This window comes from Rhyacophila brunnea, unplaced genomic scaffold (genome assembly GCF_057557595.1).
Source record: "Rhyacophila brunnea isolate RB1 unplaced genomic scaffold, BYU_Rbru_1.0 scaffold_24, whole genome shotgun sequence".
NCBI lineage: Eukaryota > Metazoa > Arthropoda > Insecta > Trichoptera > Rhyacophilidae > Rhyacophila > Rhyacophila brunnea.
In genome coordinates, this window is record NW_028232904.1 from 5,639,246 (window position 1) to 5,658,156 (window position 18,911).

General features: G+C 32.5%; 3 protein-coding genes across 3 annotated transcripts; all 3 read left to right on the forward strand.

The window, feature by feature from the left end:
* Positions 1-4,038: 4,038 nt before the first annotated feature.
* On the forward strand, positions 4,039-6,564 carry LOC147068936 (uncharacterized). The gene is made up of 4 exons (XM_085951489.1): positions 4,039-4,053; positions 4,747-5,181; positions 5,814-5,910; positions 6,419-6,564. Exons 1-4 carry the CDS (start codon positions 4,039-4,041, stop codon positions 6,562-6,564), a joined length of 693 nt encoding a protein of 230 aa, XP_085807615.1.
* Positions 6,565-9,974: 3,410 nt separating this feature from the next.
* Positions 9,975-11,267, forward strand: LOC147068937 (uncharacterized; the record flags this gene model as incomplete). Its single annotated transcript, XM_085951376.1, has 3 exons — positions 9,975-10,394; positions 10,556-10,652; positions 11,125-11,267. Coding segments are annotated over 3 exons (660 nt in total), but the record flags the coding sequence as incomplete, so codon positions are not given.
* Positions 11,268-15,112: 3,845 nt separating this feature from the next.
* On the forward strand, positions 15,113-17,704 carry LOC147068938 (uncharacterized). Its single transcript, XM_085951478.1, has 4 exons — positions 15,113-15,127; positions 15,816-16,250; positions 16,882-16,978; positions 17,559-17,704. The coding sequence occupies exons 1-4, from the start codon at positions 15,113-15,115 to the stop codon at positions 17,702-17,704; spliced, it is 693 nt and encodes a 230-aa protein (XP_085807604.1).
* Positions 17,705-18,911: the final 1,207 nt, after the last annotated feature.

Sequence of the window (18,911 nt, forward strand, 5' to 3'; positions counted from 1 at the left end):
ATATACCACCTTTTTAAATTTTCTGTTGAATCACAATATAAACTTGACAATTCTATGTATTAATAAAAAAAAATTATTGTCCTTGATAGAAATACTAAATAACATAAATATAGAATACAGAAATGTCATTTTGACATTTCATATTGATTTCCATAGTAACGCACGTATATATTAATAATTTAGTTGCTAGGACCCACTTAGCAACCAATAATAATGAGTAGTAAATTTAGTTTCCGATACGATTTTTTTCCGAAACATACAAAACAGAATTAACTGAAAATGAATTCAATTCTGCTTAATACTTTGGACGCGGAAGACGCACACGGTGCGTAATGACCAGGCGGCCGATCGATGTAATTAACGTGCATTTTAAAGGGGGCAATTAAAATCTCATTATCTACTCAGCAGCGAAAGCGTTAAGGATGGCCAAAAGTATTGAAAGAATGCATTGTCGTCGTGTTCCGATATATTCTAAAAGTTTCGAATGTATAGCTAGTCGGGAATTTTGTTAAAAATCGAATAACAACCATCGGACAAACAAGAGTAAGTCGTAATAAAAACGTTGTAAAAATGACTATATTTTATCCAATATAGCGAAGGGTCGCATGTTACTTGGCTATTACAAAAGGGGGCCACGATAATAATATAATACGGAGTACTGACAATAAATTCAAGTGGATTTTCAATAAACCATTTTTTTATTCAATTAATAATTCACAAGATTTTGAGAATGTAATACATAACTCGAAAACACAGATAAAATATACCCACTATAAAAAAATCATATTTGAAAAAATACGAAACTCGATGGGATTTGAACTCGTATAAGTCTCCTATATAATTCTGACGATTTAAACTAGTGGGTCATACATGGAATGCATAGTATAACTATAATGGATAGCAGTTTATAGTAATGTTCGTGTTAAGTCCATTACAAAATAATGCAATTATTTGCAGCGTTTTGTTTTCAATTACATAATGCATTTGGGAATTATTATGTAAAATTGTGAACACGATTTTAGTCTATAGGTATTATTTCAGGCGCGTTCAACTGTGAAATATTTCATAATTGGTTAAATCAACACTTAAAATTACAAAAAAAATACGTAAGATTTCTAGTCTAATATAGATATATTGTATAAATATTAATAAAAATGAATGTGCTTTGAATGCTCATTATTTCTATATTTAATTCTATTAATTGAACTAATTTAAAGGATTCAAAACATTATCACATTTACTTAGCCTCGTATAATTAATTAGTCAGTTTAAAAGAAATATTAATGAGTGTGTAGCTTATAGAGTTTCGACAAAAGTATACCAAGGGGAATCATATGATATTTATTTATTTATTGCAACATTTAATAGCGATTTCCGATATTTTTGAATATTGCAACATCGGAATTATTATGACATTGATACAAGAAAGGAGACACAATTACTTTTACAACATTTTATAGTAGAATAAGTCTTCTGAATACGTGCTATAAATATGAGCGCTTCGCCCAGTATACTGAGGACATAACACTTGAATATGCCAGCATTATTCGGAGTAGGGAATCCAATCCCGAGTCAAAATTCTGATCCCGGGATTTTGGGATTACAATTTGACAATCCCGGGATTGGCATTTCTTCCATTTTTAATATAAAAATTTTATATTTACAAATAACATTGATAAAACCGGTCAAAAATAAATCTAGTATAATTTATACTATTTAAGACATTTATTGTGAATATTGTATACGTTCAATCTTGGAAATACATATACATAACATAAGTTTAATGGAGTAAATAATATTGTTATATAAATAATAATGTGAATTTAATATGAGATTGCTGTTTCTGATAGTAAAGAGTTAATGAATGGGTTAGCGAGATTTAAAATAGTAAAGCAAATCATGGTGTACTTATAAGGCCTTTCCGCTTCATAAATCTAATTAGTCAGCCAAATATGAAACTGCCGTAAAACGTATGAGATCATGGTGGAATTACTTTGTTAATGCTAAGCATTGTTTTTTCAATCTTTCTCATTTTTATTAATTTATGTGAAAAAATAAAATGAATCGGCAACTTACACATGGGTATAAGTCAAACTTCATTGAAACTCAATTTATTTCTAATGTAGTTATTTGTTATTAAAAATATTTTTTTCTGTTATGTTTTCGTTTTTATTTTATTAAAACTTGATAAAAAAAAATCAATCCCGGGATTCATAGATATCGAAAATAGCTCGGGATCCCGGGATTAGAATCCCTAATTTGGAGTCTTAACAGGTCCGTCCACGCAATTAAGTTAGATCGAGTCCACAATAGATTTCTTAGATTCCTCTACTTAATTACATACGGATTCTTTCCTTATGATAATGTTAATAAAATTAATTTTTCGACTATTTTTTTTCTGGGTATGCTATCAATGCAATCTTTGTCCACCCGAAGAGTGATTGCTCTTTTAAAGCATTTCTTTTTACTTCTTTGTGGGTTCATTTACAATCCGTATACACTGGCAAATATTAATTTTCATATTCCCACCAATATCACTCTAGGTAACTCTACGGTCTTCATGATACCCCGTCGCAGTACGGGTAATATGATGTTTTATGATGCTGTGTATCGTGCGATTGACTTATTTGATGGCACCATAAAGGTTGATTTATTTTTTTATTAACTATATCATGTTTATGAACGTGTGAATAGGTTAAATTTATAATTGTATTGATCATTTTACTTTATACTCGTATCTACATAGCACATACTTTCTTGTTATATTGGTTGTTATTTGTAATTAAGTCATTTTTTATAATTTTTAATTATAATGTATTAATGGCGCATTGGCCAATCTCTGTAATGCCATAATACTCTTTTCTAAATAAATAAATACTTATAATTATTGGGACTACTAATGAGGACAAATAAAACTTGGTCAAAAATTTTCATTAACCACGTCCCCGAGGGGCTCCGCCATAATATATTAAATTCGTTGGCTTGAAGAGTAGGCAAGTGATGTTGGAATTCTCTTCATGCATACGCAGCGGGTCTAGAATGATTCGAATTGAAATTCGAAAATAAATAGACGTTCGTGAATTTTACAGCTACCTTGAAAATATTATATTTAATATTATTATTTTTATTTAAATTTAGTAATATCTACGTATTATATTATTATATAATAGCACACGTAAATAATGATTTAATTGTGCATAATATTATGTTTAATTTCCAACGAGAAAAGAGTTCTTTTATTTTTATATAAAGTCTCAGGCATAAATAAATACTTTCTGTATAAAATCGTAACAAATGTCTATTTATTTCATTCGACAGTGCGGCGCCCAATTATCCTAGCTAGCGGCCAGTTGTTTCATTCTCTCCCTATCACGTTACCGGAACAAATTCAACGTCGCCTCTTCACACTCGGCATGATGAGAGGCTGCATGGCCCGTTTCCTTATCTCATTACTATGGTCATTCAAAAATATATAGTTTCCTTTGATATATTGGATTAACCGGAGAAAAGCTTTTCTCAACTATTTATCCTCACAGCGCATTTGGTAAGGTGTCATGATTTATAGCTGTAAAACATCACCGTCAAGAATTCAAGCATTGAACAAGTGATATCTGTTTATAACCAAATATATTTTGTGAATAAAATTGAGTTAAATGTTGCTCCAGCCTTTCCCATGCAGTATCTTGAAGAGCACCCCTATTGTCTATATATATATAATACAGACTAAATTCTTTTCAAATACTTAAAATAAAATACCTATCTCTATTTAATAAATCGTCTTCGCCACTAATAGCTATACGGCCTTCAAGTCAGTATAAATCATGTTAATAAATGCACCAGTTAAAATTATTTTGTATCTATAAATTTATACGCACAATGCTTTTAACATTGAAACTCATAGAAATTGTTGTAATAACGGAAGCAGAAAACCTATCGCGTGAGTATATAAGCTAACTCCTCGAGGAGTACACGCATCAGTTTTACCAAGTTATTGGTTCAACTAAGTCTTCAGCTTAGTCAATAAATACAAGCGTGACAATGGTGTTCGTTAAGGTAAATCGTCAGTGTTTATTATAATACTTATTAGTGAGTGTAGCATATAAAATAAATACGAAATAGACCCAATTCATAAAAATCTAGGTCTTCTTATAAAAATACCAGTGCTTTGTTTAATAAATAGAAGCATATATATATAATTCAGTTAAAAAACGAATATGTAATAACAGTCATTGACAATTGTAAGTAGACATTCATGTCTCTATAGCAGTTTTATCTATTTTGATAACGTACCTATATATTTGCAAATAATATCAACATATAGAATTTTAAATTAAATTATTTTATTATTCATTCAATAATATACAATATTTTAGAATGCAACATTGTTTAGAATACCTAAATAAACTAAAACATATTTTTTTTAAATATAATGTACTATTTCTCTGAGATTTTTCCAAATTATTTATTTTGTATGTTGTCAAAGAAATCTGTGTTCATAACGAAAAAAAATATAAATCTAACATTGAGTTAAATATTTTAAATAAAACATAATACATACATGCGAATATGGAAAAGGATTATGTGAATAAAATCGATGCTACCGAACTAGTCAATTTTGTATAGATATATAAAAAGATCCCATACAAAGTGGTTAAATACTCAATCTTCATCATCACCTCCAAAAAAATATTAATTCTTTCTCACACAAAATTAACTCATTGCTTTCACACTTTATGTTGATTTCAGTTATCTTTCTGCATCGTGGCACTAGCTGCGGTGTGCAATGGTCACGGAATCGCAGTCTCGCACAGTAATATTGTACGAGGAGACGTTGGCCACCATTCGCTGGGACTCGCTGGCAATCATTTAGGCTACGGCGGTTCAAGCTACGGCAGCTTAGGCTACGGGGGACTCTCTCACAATAACATCGGATACAGTGCACTGGGCGACAATAGCTTAGGTTACAATGGACTAGGCTACAATAGCTTAGGTTACAATGAACTGGGCTATAACGGCTTGGGCTACAATGGACTGGGACACAGTAGTTTAGGCTATAGTGGACTTGGGTACAACGGATTAGGCTACAATGGACTCGGTCACAACAGCTTGGCTCTTAATGGATTGGCATATGGAGGCGTTGGGCATGGCTATGGAAACGGAATACATGGAGGAGATCACTATGTGAGTATTCTAGATATAAATGTTTTTGTTAAATTGTTAATCTGTTCTGGTTTTCATAAAATGTCTTCCACTGCTTTGTATCGTGCTATAAATTAACTCATTTTCTACAATAATTAATTATTTTAGATATCCTTTTAATTTTTTTAGATTTGAATCAGATGACAGATGAATAACATAAATTTAAATCGTGTTTCTGTCATTCGAATTACGCTGTGAAAAATAGTTGCTTATAAATTAAAAGAAACGTGCCTAATATTAAAATATAGTGTGATAGTTCAGGCAATAAAATGATTGAATGAGCGTTTTTTGAAGATATTCTGGTAATTGGAATGACTTCATACGTTGTATTATTTAATTGTAAAAATAATACTTTTGCATAATCAAAACATTATTTTAATTACCTTGACAGTGGTAAAAGAGTAATATTGGAATTAGTTACCAATATTATATTGGGACTTCAGGATATCTTATTCAGTTATTTTACATGAGACACGTTTCTAGATATCCGCTTTATAGATTCCAGCATAAATTTATTTATACTTAACAAGAATTTTGATATTATTTTGTACATCCATGGACAGGTTTTCCACTGAGTTAATACTAACATTAATTCGTGTTTTCTTATATTAAAGGCTCATCCAAAATACTCATATAATTATGGAGTAAAAGACGGTCACACTGGAGATGTGAAATCTCAACAAGAAGTCAGAGATGGTGGTGTTGTCAAAGGTACGAACAAATATATTATATTTGCACGTCGTTGATAAACTAGTTGATGTAATTTCCAAATAAAGGACAGATGGAAGAAAATATTTATACTACTCCAAGAATGGCCTTTATTTTATGTATTCGTAGGAAGTCATGGTCAGGATGTAGCAGACTATTTAATTATGATTGATTATTAGCCAATAACTCAAACCATGACCTTCTTACTTTTTGAATACATAATAGTACATAATATATATATAATGTAATTAGGGCAGCTAAATATTCCGTATATACGAGACAGATTCCATAGGTAACGTAATCGATTTATATTATGTATGTCATCAAAATGAATGAATGTGTGCGTCAAATGTTGAATGAAATAATGAATGAAAAACACACTTACTTATCAAAAGAGATTATAGTTTTGAATTTTATAACTTCACCAATATTATTTGAACAGTCTCGCATGATCACCGTCCTATTGTCAAATACCAATACGTTATTATAATATTGATTGTTTTCTTTTCAGGCCAGTACTCCTTGGTGGAGCCGGACGGTTCAGTTCGCGTCGTGGACTATACCGCTGATGATGTCAATGGCTTCAACGCCGTCGTGAAGAAGACCGGACCAACAATCCATGCAGTACCACACACTGGACACTATGCACATTATTAAAATAAATCATTAATATACCTACCCACCGAAAAACGCAAACGTGCTTTGACTATGATTATCCAACATTGAACTCTGTAAATGATTATTGTATATAGCAAGCTATTAATAATAGCTTTTTCTGTAAATTGTGTATGAAAGCATATAAATAAATACGTCGCGATGATATTTTAAAAATGTCTTTTCTTAATAACACATGAAATTGATTAATTCTTTCTGATGGATTATACAATGTGAATATTATTTTCCATTATCATGGGATGGATAACTCGAGATGAGTTTTGGCTTTGACAAAGTAGAGATATGTTTCGGAATTTGAAAATAGTCTTCACTTTCAGCCACATCCGCGAAAATATTGTTACAATTGAATTTGTGATTCAAAATGAGTTAATTTAATAAATTGTTGTGCAAAGTTATCTTGATTATCTTATTGTGGATCTATTGACAAAACTATAATGTAATAAAAATACATTATTTTGAAATACCTCAGAAAACATACCTTTCAGGGAAAACCTTACAATTAAATTAAACCAAATGGGATACAAACCTCACATCTTTTGACGATGCGGTGACTGCTTATATCCTTTGATATCGTCCTTGATTTATTTTGAGTTCATGTTATCTGTTGTCTATTACAATAGCTCATGCCTCAAATGTACATTCTCAGATCAGTCAGTGCTAGTGTTAACTTATAGTTGTGAAACTTGATATCTTGAAAAAAAATGGTTTACCACTATTTCAAAGAAAATGTGGCTTTAGAAAATTGAGCTTACAAAAATGAATTATAAAATCATGCACTGGACATCCTGAAGGAACACAGAACCATTGATAAATTCTGAAAGACTCAAAAACGGCGATGAGTTTAATATTTATAATTCGCTTTGACTCGCTGCCACAAAACAGCATAAACAGAATTTAATCTTTAAACGGTGGGGGGGGGGTTTAGTTTTATCCGAAAACAACTTAGACGCCCTGACATTATGAATAGAGTTGAACATTGTTCCGGAAAATATCATTCAGATAGCGAAGTGCGTAGGTATCTCAGTCTTCAGAGTTGCAAACTTGGCATTTTTCTTTACGAATCTAGCATTTTTCACTAATCAAGTCTGGCGTTATAATATCACAGGGAGACTTATAATCAGTGCCACAGGCAATAAAAAATATAAGCCATAATAAAGACGGTATTTTTTTTATATCAATACCATACCGAAAGGTGGCAATTAAATAGAAATTGAAATCGCATAAAAAGTCTTTTTTGCGAAATAATAAAAAATCTCATTAGGTATTGTCTACGTCCTGCGTGCAGGTCCGACACATGCTGTGTCCACCACTGCGACTGGCCGGGAGGCTTTGGATTACAGCGGACGAGTGAAGATTCGGCAGCTCCGGTGATGTCTGCAGTCCACACACCACAGGACAGATAAATAACATAAAAATCCGAAAGCCGGTCGGCATAGACTAAGTCAGTTTTGGTTTATGATTTAATAATGTTCCGGTCTCTACATGCAATATTCCAATATTGAATGCGCACATTATCGTTTACGCGAAGGAATATTTATGAATATTATAATATTACAGACGTTAATAAGAAAATAACATTTTCTTTAACAATCCATTTCTCTACACCACACAAATTTATCTCCTTACACCCCATGTAGAAGGCAAAACACTTTATTTTTCTATTCTCTGCTGTAAACATTCAATACTCATGTTGTTAATTTGTGTAAGAATATTGCACTTACTGCATAGTGTTTAAAATTTCCAATATAGTTTTGGATTAACAAAGGGATGCATTTTCCTATCTTCCCCATATAAGGTTAAGTACAATGATGCATAATTCTAAACCATCACTGTAAGAATACAAGCATTGAATAGAAGGCATTCTGTTTTACCATTCAACCAGATATTCCGCAATAAGTTGAATTTTGCTCCATTTACCTATCTAATACTTTCCTCCAAACCGACCACCCCGCTCCATACAGGATCTTAATCGAGCGTACCACGAAGCCCTACGTATGGATGTTAAGCATCAGAAGTTGTTTACAACTGGGATTATCTCAGGAGCAGATGCCAAAGACTCGGGTCGCCACGCACTCAAGTGTGCGTTGACTGAGTTTACCGAGACTTAATTTAATAAAAAGTGCCCATGGGAGAAAGAAGTACAGAAAATTAAGACAAATAAATTATTCTAATTGAAGATAATCGAAATTTAACATATTATACATTCGAACGCCAGGGAAGGTGACTAACTTGGGTGCTTTTAGTATTCTCTAGTATCCCCACAACGACAATGGCTTCTTGCCTCTTCTGAAACCGAATTGATTTCTGAAAGCGGTGCGTTCTCAATCAGGTGGGCCTCAATCCATATATTTTAATTCTGAAAACGAGTGTTTCATATTCCTTAACGTGGCGTAACGAAGGGTAGGTAACTTTCAATATTCTGCAAATAGTGTCCCACAAGAAAAACTTGGTTGATGCCCACTAGAGTGTGCATGGTCTATATTTTGATGTATGTGCCATTATGATCAAGCTAGTTTGATTATGAAGAAACTTTCTCGCTCGCTGTAACATGATTTTCCCTTGTGGAAACCAAGTTCCAATGGCCAACTGCTTCAAGTGAGAGCCGGGCCGTCGCGACAAAAGCTCTTACCTTCCAACCGACATTTATGTGCACTCTCAGAGGGTATTATTAACATAATAACTACATAATATGTATGAGACAGTGGGAAATGAAGCTAACAGAACTTGCACGCAAAACCACAGTGAAGAACTGAAAAGTAGCAAATCCCTATTGAACAGATACACATTATTATTCTTTTCATGTAGGTAATCATCGTGTAGGTATCTCTGTGAAGCATTTAGTGTTTGCCATTTCGATATAGATCATGTTAATTAATGCAATCGCTAAAATATGTGTAGGTATTCATTAACTTTTACGCACATTTCTGTTGGCATTGAAAGTTATGGAAATTCTTGTAATAACGGAAACAGAAAAGCAATCGAATGAGTATATAAGCCCACTCCTCGAGGAGTACAAACATCAGTTGTACCAAGTGATCAGTCCAATCAGGTCTTCAGTTTAGTCAACAATACTACCATAACGATGGTGTTCATCAAGGTAAATCGTCATTATTTACTATAATATTTCCCATTGGATGTAGTTTGTAGGCCCAATTTATAGACCAAGGTCTTCTCATACAAATATCATTAATTTGTTGTAATGTTTGGATAGTGTAGGATCTGCTATATTATATTTAAAAAGAAGATCCCACACAACGTGGTTCAACACTCAATTTTCTTTATGTCTATAAAAATAATTAGTTCTTTCACACACAAAAATAACTCATGGCTTTTACATTTAATTTTACTGTTTAAGTAATTACAAATAATTATAATATTACATTATTATAATATATTTCCAGTTGTCTCTTTGCGTCGTGGCACTAGCCGCGATGTGCAATGGTCACGGAGTTGCAGTCTCACACAGTAATATTGTACGAGGAGACGTTGGCCATCATTCGCTGGGACTTGCTAGCAATCAACTAAGTTACGGCGACTTAAGCTACGGTTACGGGAACTTGGGCTATAGTGGGCTTGCTCACAATAGCATCGGATACAGTGGACAGGGGTACAACAGCTTAGGTTACAATGAGCTGGGCTATAACGGCTTAGGCTACAATGGACTGGGACACAACGGTTTAGGCTATAGTGGTCTTGGGTACAACGGATTAGGCTACAATGGACTGGGTCACAACAGCTTGGCTCTTAATGGATTAGGATATGGAGGCGTTGGACATGGACATGGACATGGGTTATATGGAAGGGATCACTATGTAAGTAGTATATATAAATGAATTGCATATATTATTATCTACTAATAAACTTTTCAACTATTTGCACTGTACATAGAGACTTATATATTCTCTAAAAGAAATTACGAAACCCTTCTTGCGATTGTCACAATAAAATAAATAAGTATTTTTTTCTTTTAAAGACTCATCCAAAATACGCGTTTAACTATGGAGTGAAAGATAGTCATACAGGAGATGTGAAGTCACAACAAGAAGTCAGAGATGGTGATGTTGTCAAGGGTAAAACCTCTTCTTATTTTCTAGATATAATAAATAAAACGTACTTATATTATCTAATAGATCATCTCTCCAAAGCACATGAGATTACACAGTAAGACAATAATAATACACTAATTCCACCCCAAGACTGATCATTAAAATATAAACTTGCATGGACATAATTAACATGAAATTAACAGCCTTTTTTAGAATGATCAGTCAATAGTCAAAACCATTGTATACATGTCATCCAAATACACTACATGTAATAAATATTATGTAAAACAATGAGTTTCTACTAATATTTAACAGTTAATGCCATTAAATAGACACAAAAAGATGTATTCAAACTTATTTCTGTCCCCGTGTTTTTTGATTACAAATAAACGACAATCATACGTTTTAATTATATTAAAATTTGGTCCCACATATCCTTGTGCCGAATACCAATAAGCCATGTAGGTATAAACAATATTGAATATTTTCTTTTCAGGCCAGTACTCCTTGGTAGAGCCAGATGGTTCAGTTCGCGTCGTAGATTACACCGCTGATGATGTCAATGGCTTCAACGCCGTCGTCAAGAAGAGTGGCCCAACAATCCATGTCGTGCCACATAGACACTATGGACATTATTAAAATAAATCATTAATATACTTACCCACCAATAATCGCAAACAGAAGTGATATTGACGATGATAATCGAATGTTTGATATTTGTAAATAATTATTGTATAAATTCATCTAGGTAATAACTATTTGTGGAAATTATGTATGGAAGCATATAAATAAATACATCGCGATGATATTATTTAAAAAGATGTTTTTGTTTTGTTAAATGAAAAATAAGTAAAGCCATCGTAATTAGCCGAATTTTATGATTTGCCGATTTATTAATCGACCATAAACCTCTTTAATCTGGACATTGCCGTCCTAATAATATAAAATTTGACACTACCTACAGTTAAGGGCGGGCATTTGAGCTTTCGTATAGGCAGTTCTTTGTTTATGTATGTCATCACTTAAGCATCTATTCTGTAATGTATCTCTCTGGACCGTAGTGTGTCATCAAGGTAGTGGTTCTTTGAGATTGAACAAAATGTTTCAAAGCTTCTGCGATCCAAAAATGTTGAAAATTACCGACCTACATCAAATGACTCCACAGTGTCAATTTGCCTCAAAATGTATTTTGATTCGCATCAGAAACAATCTTTTAATGAAATGGCAGAGATTATGATACTTACATAGATCACAGTAATAAGAGAACATACAAGGAAACGTTGCTGTTTATTTAAATGAAGACGTCGGTCCGTAATCATATCCAGAGTAACATTCTTATTTTTTTCTTGGGCACTTTAATACTCGCTAATACTTTGATATTTTTTTTAAATACAACAAACGCATTGTGAAACAGATTTAATCATCCAAACCATACCATTTTTTTTATATATACACAATTTTTAAGACTACACGAAACAGTTTTGACAAATATGTAAAATATATCAGGGGTGAAAAATGTTTTCAAAAGAATGGATCCAGGATAGTGGCGAATGTAGCTTTCTACATGGCTTGGCATTCCGCGTCACGTAAAATCGATGGAAAAATCATTTGGCACTCATAATTAGCGCCATCCATTTGAAGGAACTGCCTCACACACTTCAACCTGTCCAAATACTACGAATTTTCCCATGACATCTTCCTCAAGGGTGGAGCCAAAAATTATAGTGATTGGCACAGTCAAACTCATAATTGCATCCAACTTGGAGACTTTCAGTATCCATTCCATTCACATTGACAAATACATCTAGTCTCTCCCTTGACGTTAAAGTCCTAGGATCAAAAGGATAACATAATATCGATGTTTATTACTGACCAATAAATCCTTTGTAACGTGCAACAATGACACGAGAAGAAAAATCATTTTAAAAAACAAAAGAAATTATGATTTGAAAGAAGAAGCTATCCTTTTAGCAGTATTGCCAAATTTAAAACTGTTATAAATACAATATCAATGTATTGTCACTAACATAATAATATTATAATCAATTATCGGAAACACAATCGACGGATTTCAGCCATTTTGTTAAAGCGTTCACTGATCTAAATTGGTTGCATTAAAGATACTTACATTGTTTTTTTTTACCATATTTTGAATTTAAGTAAAATTACAATTTTCTAATCGATGCGTGAAGAATTCAATTACTGAAATCTGGCGATATATTACAATTATTATATATATCTTAACAAATTAATCTTATTTAGAAAATTTCAAATGATTTCTATGAAAACCTAAACATACATAATTATTAAGCTTGATACAAGACAACCTTCAAGATAAAAATATAACATACCAATAAATTGCTAGGGTGTGTGAAAAAATATTGATACCGCTGGACCGTCTCAAAGTTAGTTGCCAAAATATTACACAATGAGACTTCGAATGCATTTACATGGTCGAGTGGAAAAATGTTCGCTTCTGAAACAGGTTATGGGTTCAAATTCCACTTAGCTTAACGAATAAATGATTTGATAATTTTGCTAGAAGCACATACTCAATATCCACGATTATTTCATAAAAGAAAACGTATTATACGTTACCTTGTATAACAACCATGATTTTGCACCCACCCCGGTGATCCAAGTCCCTCCCTTATTGTGTATACACCATTTTAAATTCGTCCTTACAGTACCTACATCCAAAGTGTACATATTAAATTAATTAATCAATATACCTCCATTTTGTAGCCATTAAACTAATAAAAAGAAAGTACACCAAGCAGTGAATTGGGGAAATTCCTAATTCAAATGAAATGCGAAACAACCAAACGTCAAAAATAAATTGGACGGAAATATTTTCCGGTTGTGTACGTGCTTTTAACCAAATTAATTTCAACATGAATGAATTATTGACTGAATCAGTACGAGGTGGACTGTGTTTATATGATACTGAGCACATATATTATACCATAAAATACAATTAAAGAGTTAATATGGGCGAAAATTGCATATGAATTAAATTACTAGGATGGTGAGTAACTAAAACAAAAACAAACAATGAGCTAAAAACGACCACTTTCTACAGCCTCTGCTTGTCAGGAAAGAGCATTTTGTGCATAAAAATAATTTGTAAATCTGTTTCGTACTGTGAGAGCAAGTGCCGCAACTGTTTGTCGCGTACGAAAGTCTAAAGTCCTGTTCATTCGGAAATGGACGCACTACATTTTCCTTCAATGGAACTGCTTCACTTATTAATATAAATATGTAGATATATGATAAATTTGTCTTTTATCTTATATACAATTATCTAGCTTTTTTCTTGCATAGTATGGCATAGTCTATGTGAATTTGAATATTATCTTTGTATTATGTTTTGGACTTCCCAGCAGTAATAATTTGATCATCAAAGACAATTTCTGGTTTAACGCTACAACATAATATATGGTTGGTAGGTATAGTTTCTTCTTGGCCGTTTAATGGCTTAAGATTAGGTGTGTTATTCCGATTTATTTTCCGAAGGGGTTATTAAGATTAAAATTATTTGCAATAATAAATCCATCACTGAATCTACCCATTGACCTTATCGATTGTTATTAATTTATAGTTCGTATTCACGGTTGCCATAAGCACGATTTAAAAAGTTTTCCCAAGTTGTCCATCAAGAGCACCACAACAATTCGGAAAATGCCATCTTTGCTCAAAGTCAACTGCAATCTGTTTCCATTCCTCTTGATCTGTATATGGCATATAGAGAGGTTGAATGCATTTCCATACCGCATCTGACACATCTTCAACTATGCCTGACACCGTTCCGTCTTATCTGCAGCTGTAACGGAGAATCTCGTATGATGTACCAGATGCGAAATATCTAGAAAAAAGGTACTTAATCGAAAATCAGAAAGAGGAACCGGTGATACAAAAGTGGTTCTTTGGCCGTTGTGTATAAACTTTGGAATTTCGAGAAACAAATGGAGCTTTTAATACGTATCCGTGTTATAATACGTATTCATTCTCACCGCGCATTTGGTAAGATGCTATGACTCGCAACTGTAAACCAGCACCGTCAAGAATACAAGCGTTAAACAGGCGAAATCTGTTTATGATACAATACATCTGTGAATCAATTAAATTCAAATGAATGTTGCTCCAGCCTTTTCCATACAGTATCGTGAAGTGAATCCCTAGTGTCCAAATATATAATACTACCATTTTTCAGATTTTTCATTTCATCTTCACTACCAATAGAATAGCCATCAAATCGGTATTAATCGTTAATAAATGCACTAGTTAAAATTATTTTTATCCATCAAATTGCATGCATAATATTATTACTTATTAACATTGAAACTGACAGAAACTCTTGTAATAACGGAAGCAGAAACCTATCGCGTGAGTATATAAGCCTACTCCTCAAGGAGTACACGCATCAGTTTTACCAAGTTATTAGTTCAACTGAGTCTTCAGCTTAGTCAAATACAAACGTGACAATGGTGTTCATTAAGGTAAATCGTCAGTGTTTATTGTAATACTTATTAGTGAGTGTAGTATATAAAATAAATACGAAATAGGCCCAATTCATAGAAATCTAGGACTTCTTATAAAAATACCAGTGCTTTGTTTAATAAGTAGACGCAGATAAATGTGTTAAAAAAACGAATATGTAATAACAGTCATTGACAATTGTAAGTAGACATTCATGTCTCTATAGCAGTTTTATCTATTTTGATAACGTACCTATCTATTTGCAAATAATATCAACATATAAAATTTTAAATTAAATTATTTTATTATTCATTCAATAATATACAATATTTTAGAATGCAACATTGTTTAGAATACCTAAATAAACTAAAACATATTTTTTTTAAATATAATGTACTATTTCTCTGAGATTTTTCCAAATTATTTATTTTGTATGTTGTCAAAAAAATCTGTGTTCATAACGAAAAAAAATATAAATCTAACATTGAGTTAAATATTTTAAATAAAACATAATACATACATGCGAATATGGAAAAGGATTATGTGAATAAAATTGATGCTACCGAACTAGTCAATTTTGTATAGATATATAAAAAGATCCCATACAAAGTGGTTAAATACTCAATCTTCATCATCACCTCCAAAAAAATATTAATTCTTTCTCACACAAAATTAACTCATTGCTTTCACATTTTATGTTGATTTCAGTTATCTTTCTGCATCGTGGCACTAGCTGCGGTGTGCAATGGTCACGGAGTCGCAGTATCGCACAGTAATATTGTACGAGGAGACGTTGGCCACCATTCGCTGGGACTCGCTGGCAATCATTTAGGCTACGGCGGTTCAAGCTACGGCAGCTTAGGCTACGGGGGACTCTCTCACAATAACATCGGATACAGTGCACTGGGCGACAATAGCTTAGGTTACAATGGACTAGGCTACAATAGCTTAGGTTACAATGGACTGGGCTATAACGGCTTGGGCTACAATGGACTGGGACACAGTAGTTTAGGCTATAGTGGACTTGGGTACAACGGATTAGGCTACAATGGACTCGGTCACAACAGCTTGGCTCTTAATGGATTGGCATATGGAGGCGTTGGGCATGGCTATGGAAACGGAATACATGGAGGAGATCACTATGTGAGTATTCTAGATATAAATGTTTTTGTTAAATTGTTAATCTGTTCTGGTTTTCATAAAATGTCTTCCACTGCTTTGTATCGTGCTATAAATTAACTCATTTTCTACAATAATTAATTATTTTAGATATCCTTTTAATTTTTTTAGATTTGAATCAGATGACAGATGAATAACATAAATTTAAATCGTGTTTCTGTCATTCGAATTACGCTGTGAAAAATAGTTGCCTATTAATCAAAAGAAACATGCCTAATATTAAAATATAGTGTAATAGTTCAGGCAATAAAATGATTGAACGAGCGTTTTTTGAAGATATTCTGGTAATTGGAATGACTTCATACGTTTTATTATTTAATTGTAAAAATAATACTTTTGCATAATCAAAACATTATTTTAATTACCTTGGCAGTGTAAAAGAGTAATATTGGGATTAGTTACCAATATTATATTGGGACTTCAGGAAATCTTATTCAGTTATTTTACATGAGACACGTTTCTAGATATCCGCTTTATAGATTCCAGCATAAATTTATTTATACTTATCAAGAATTTTGATATTATTTTGTACATCCATGGACAGGTTTTCCACTGAGTTAATACTAACATTAATTCGTTTTTTCTTATACTAAAGGCTCATCCAAAATACTCGTATAATTATGGAGTAAAAGACGGTCACACTGGAGATGTGAAATCTCAACAAGAAGTCAGAGATGGTGGCGTTGTCAAAGGTACAAACAAATATATTACATTAACATGTCGATAACAAACTAGTTGATCTAATTCCCAAATAAAAGAGAGATGGAAGAAAATATTTATCCTACTCCAAGAATGGCCTTTATTTTCTGTCCTGGTAGGAAATCATAGTCAAGATGTAGCAGACTATTTAAGTATTGTTGATTATTAGCCAATAGCTCAAACCATGACCTTCTTACTTTTTGAATACATAATAGTACATGATATATATAATATATATATATATATATATATGTAATGTATTTAGGGCAGCTAAATGTTCCGTATATACAAGACAGATTCCATAGATAACGTAATCGATTTATATTATGTATGTCATCAAAATTTATTATGTCCACAATGTTTTGTATTCTTAAATAAATAATAAATAAAATGAATGAATGTGTGCGTCAAATATGCAATGAAATAATGAATGAAAAACACACTTACTTATCAAAAGAGATTATAGTTTTGAATTTTATAACTTCACCAATATTATTTGAATAGTCTCGCATGATCACCGTCCTGTTGTCAAATACCAATACGTTATTATAATATTGATTGTTTTCTTTTCAGGCCAGTACTCCTTGGTGGAGCCGGACGGTTCAGTTCGCGTCGTGGACTACACAGCTGATGATGTCAATGGCTTCAACGCCGTCGTCAAGAAGACCGGACCAACAATCCATGCAGTACCACACACTGGACACTATGGACATTATTAAAATAAATGATTAATATACTCGTACCTACCCACCGAAAAACGCAAACGTGCTTTGACTATGATTATCCAACATTGAACTCTGTAAATGATTATTGTATATAGCAAGCTATTAATAATAGCTTTTTGTGTAAATTGTGTATGAAAGCATATAAATAAATACGTCGCGATGATATTTTAAAAATGTCTTTTCTTAATAACATTTGAAATTTATGAATTCTTTCTGGTGGATTATACAATGTAAATATTATTTTCCATTATCATGGGATGGATAACTTGAAATGAGGTTTGGCTTTGACAAAGTAGAGATATGTTTCGAAATTTGAAAATAGTCTTCACTTTCAGTCACATCCGCTAAAATATTGTTACAATTGAATTTGTGATTCGAAATGAGTTAATTTAATTTTTGTACAAAGTTATCTTGAATATTTTTTGTGTGGATTTTTGACAAAACTATAATGGTAACAAAAATACATTATCTCTAAATACCTCTGAAAACATACCTTTCAGGGAAAACCTTGCAATTAAATTAAACCGAATGGGATACAAACCTCACATCTTTTGACGATGCGGTGACTGCTTATATCCTTTGATATTGACCTTGATTTATTTTGAGTTCATGTCATCTGTTGTCTATTACAATAGCTCATGCGTCAAATGTACATTCTCAGATCAGTCAGTGCTGGTGTAAACTTATCGTTGTGAAACTTGATATCTTGAAAAAAAATGGTTTATCACTATTTCAAAGAAAATGTGGCTTTAGAAAATTGAGCTTACAAAAATGAATTATTAAATCATGCACTGAACATCCTGAAGGAACACAGAACCATTAGTAAATTCTGAAAGACTCAAAAACGGCGATAAGTTTAATATTTATAATTCGCTTTGACTCGCTGCCACAAAACAGCATTGTCAGAATTTAATCTTTAAACGGGGGGGGGGGATTTAGTTTTATCCGAAAACAACTTTGACGCCCTGATATTACGAATCGAGTTGAACATTGTTCCGGAAAATATCATTTAGATAGCGAGATGCGTAGGTATCTCATTATTCGGAGTTGAAAACTTGGCATTTTTCTTTACGAATCTAGCAATTTTCCACTAATCAAGTCTGGCGTTATAATATCACATTATATATCACAGAGATTTTTATAATCAGTGCCACAGGCAATAAAAAAATATAAGCTGTAAGGACGGTATTTTTTTATATCA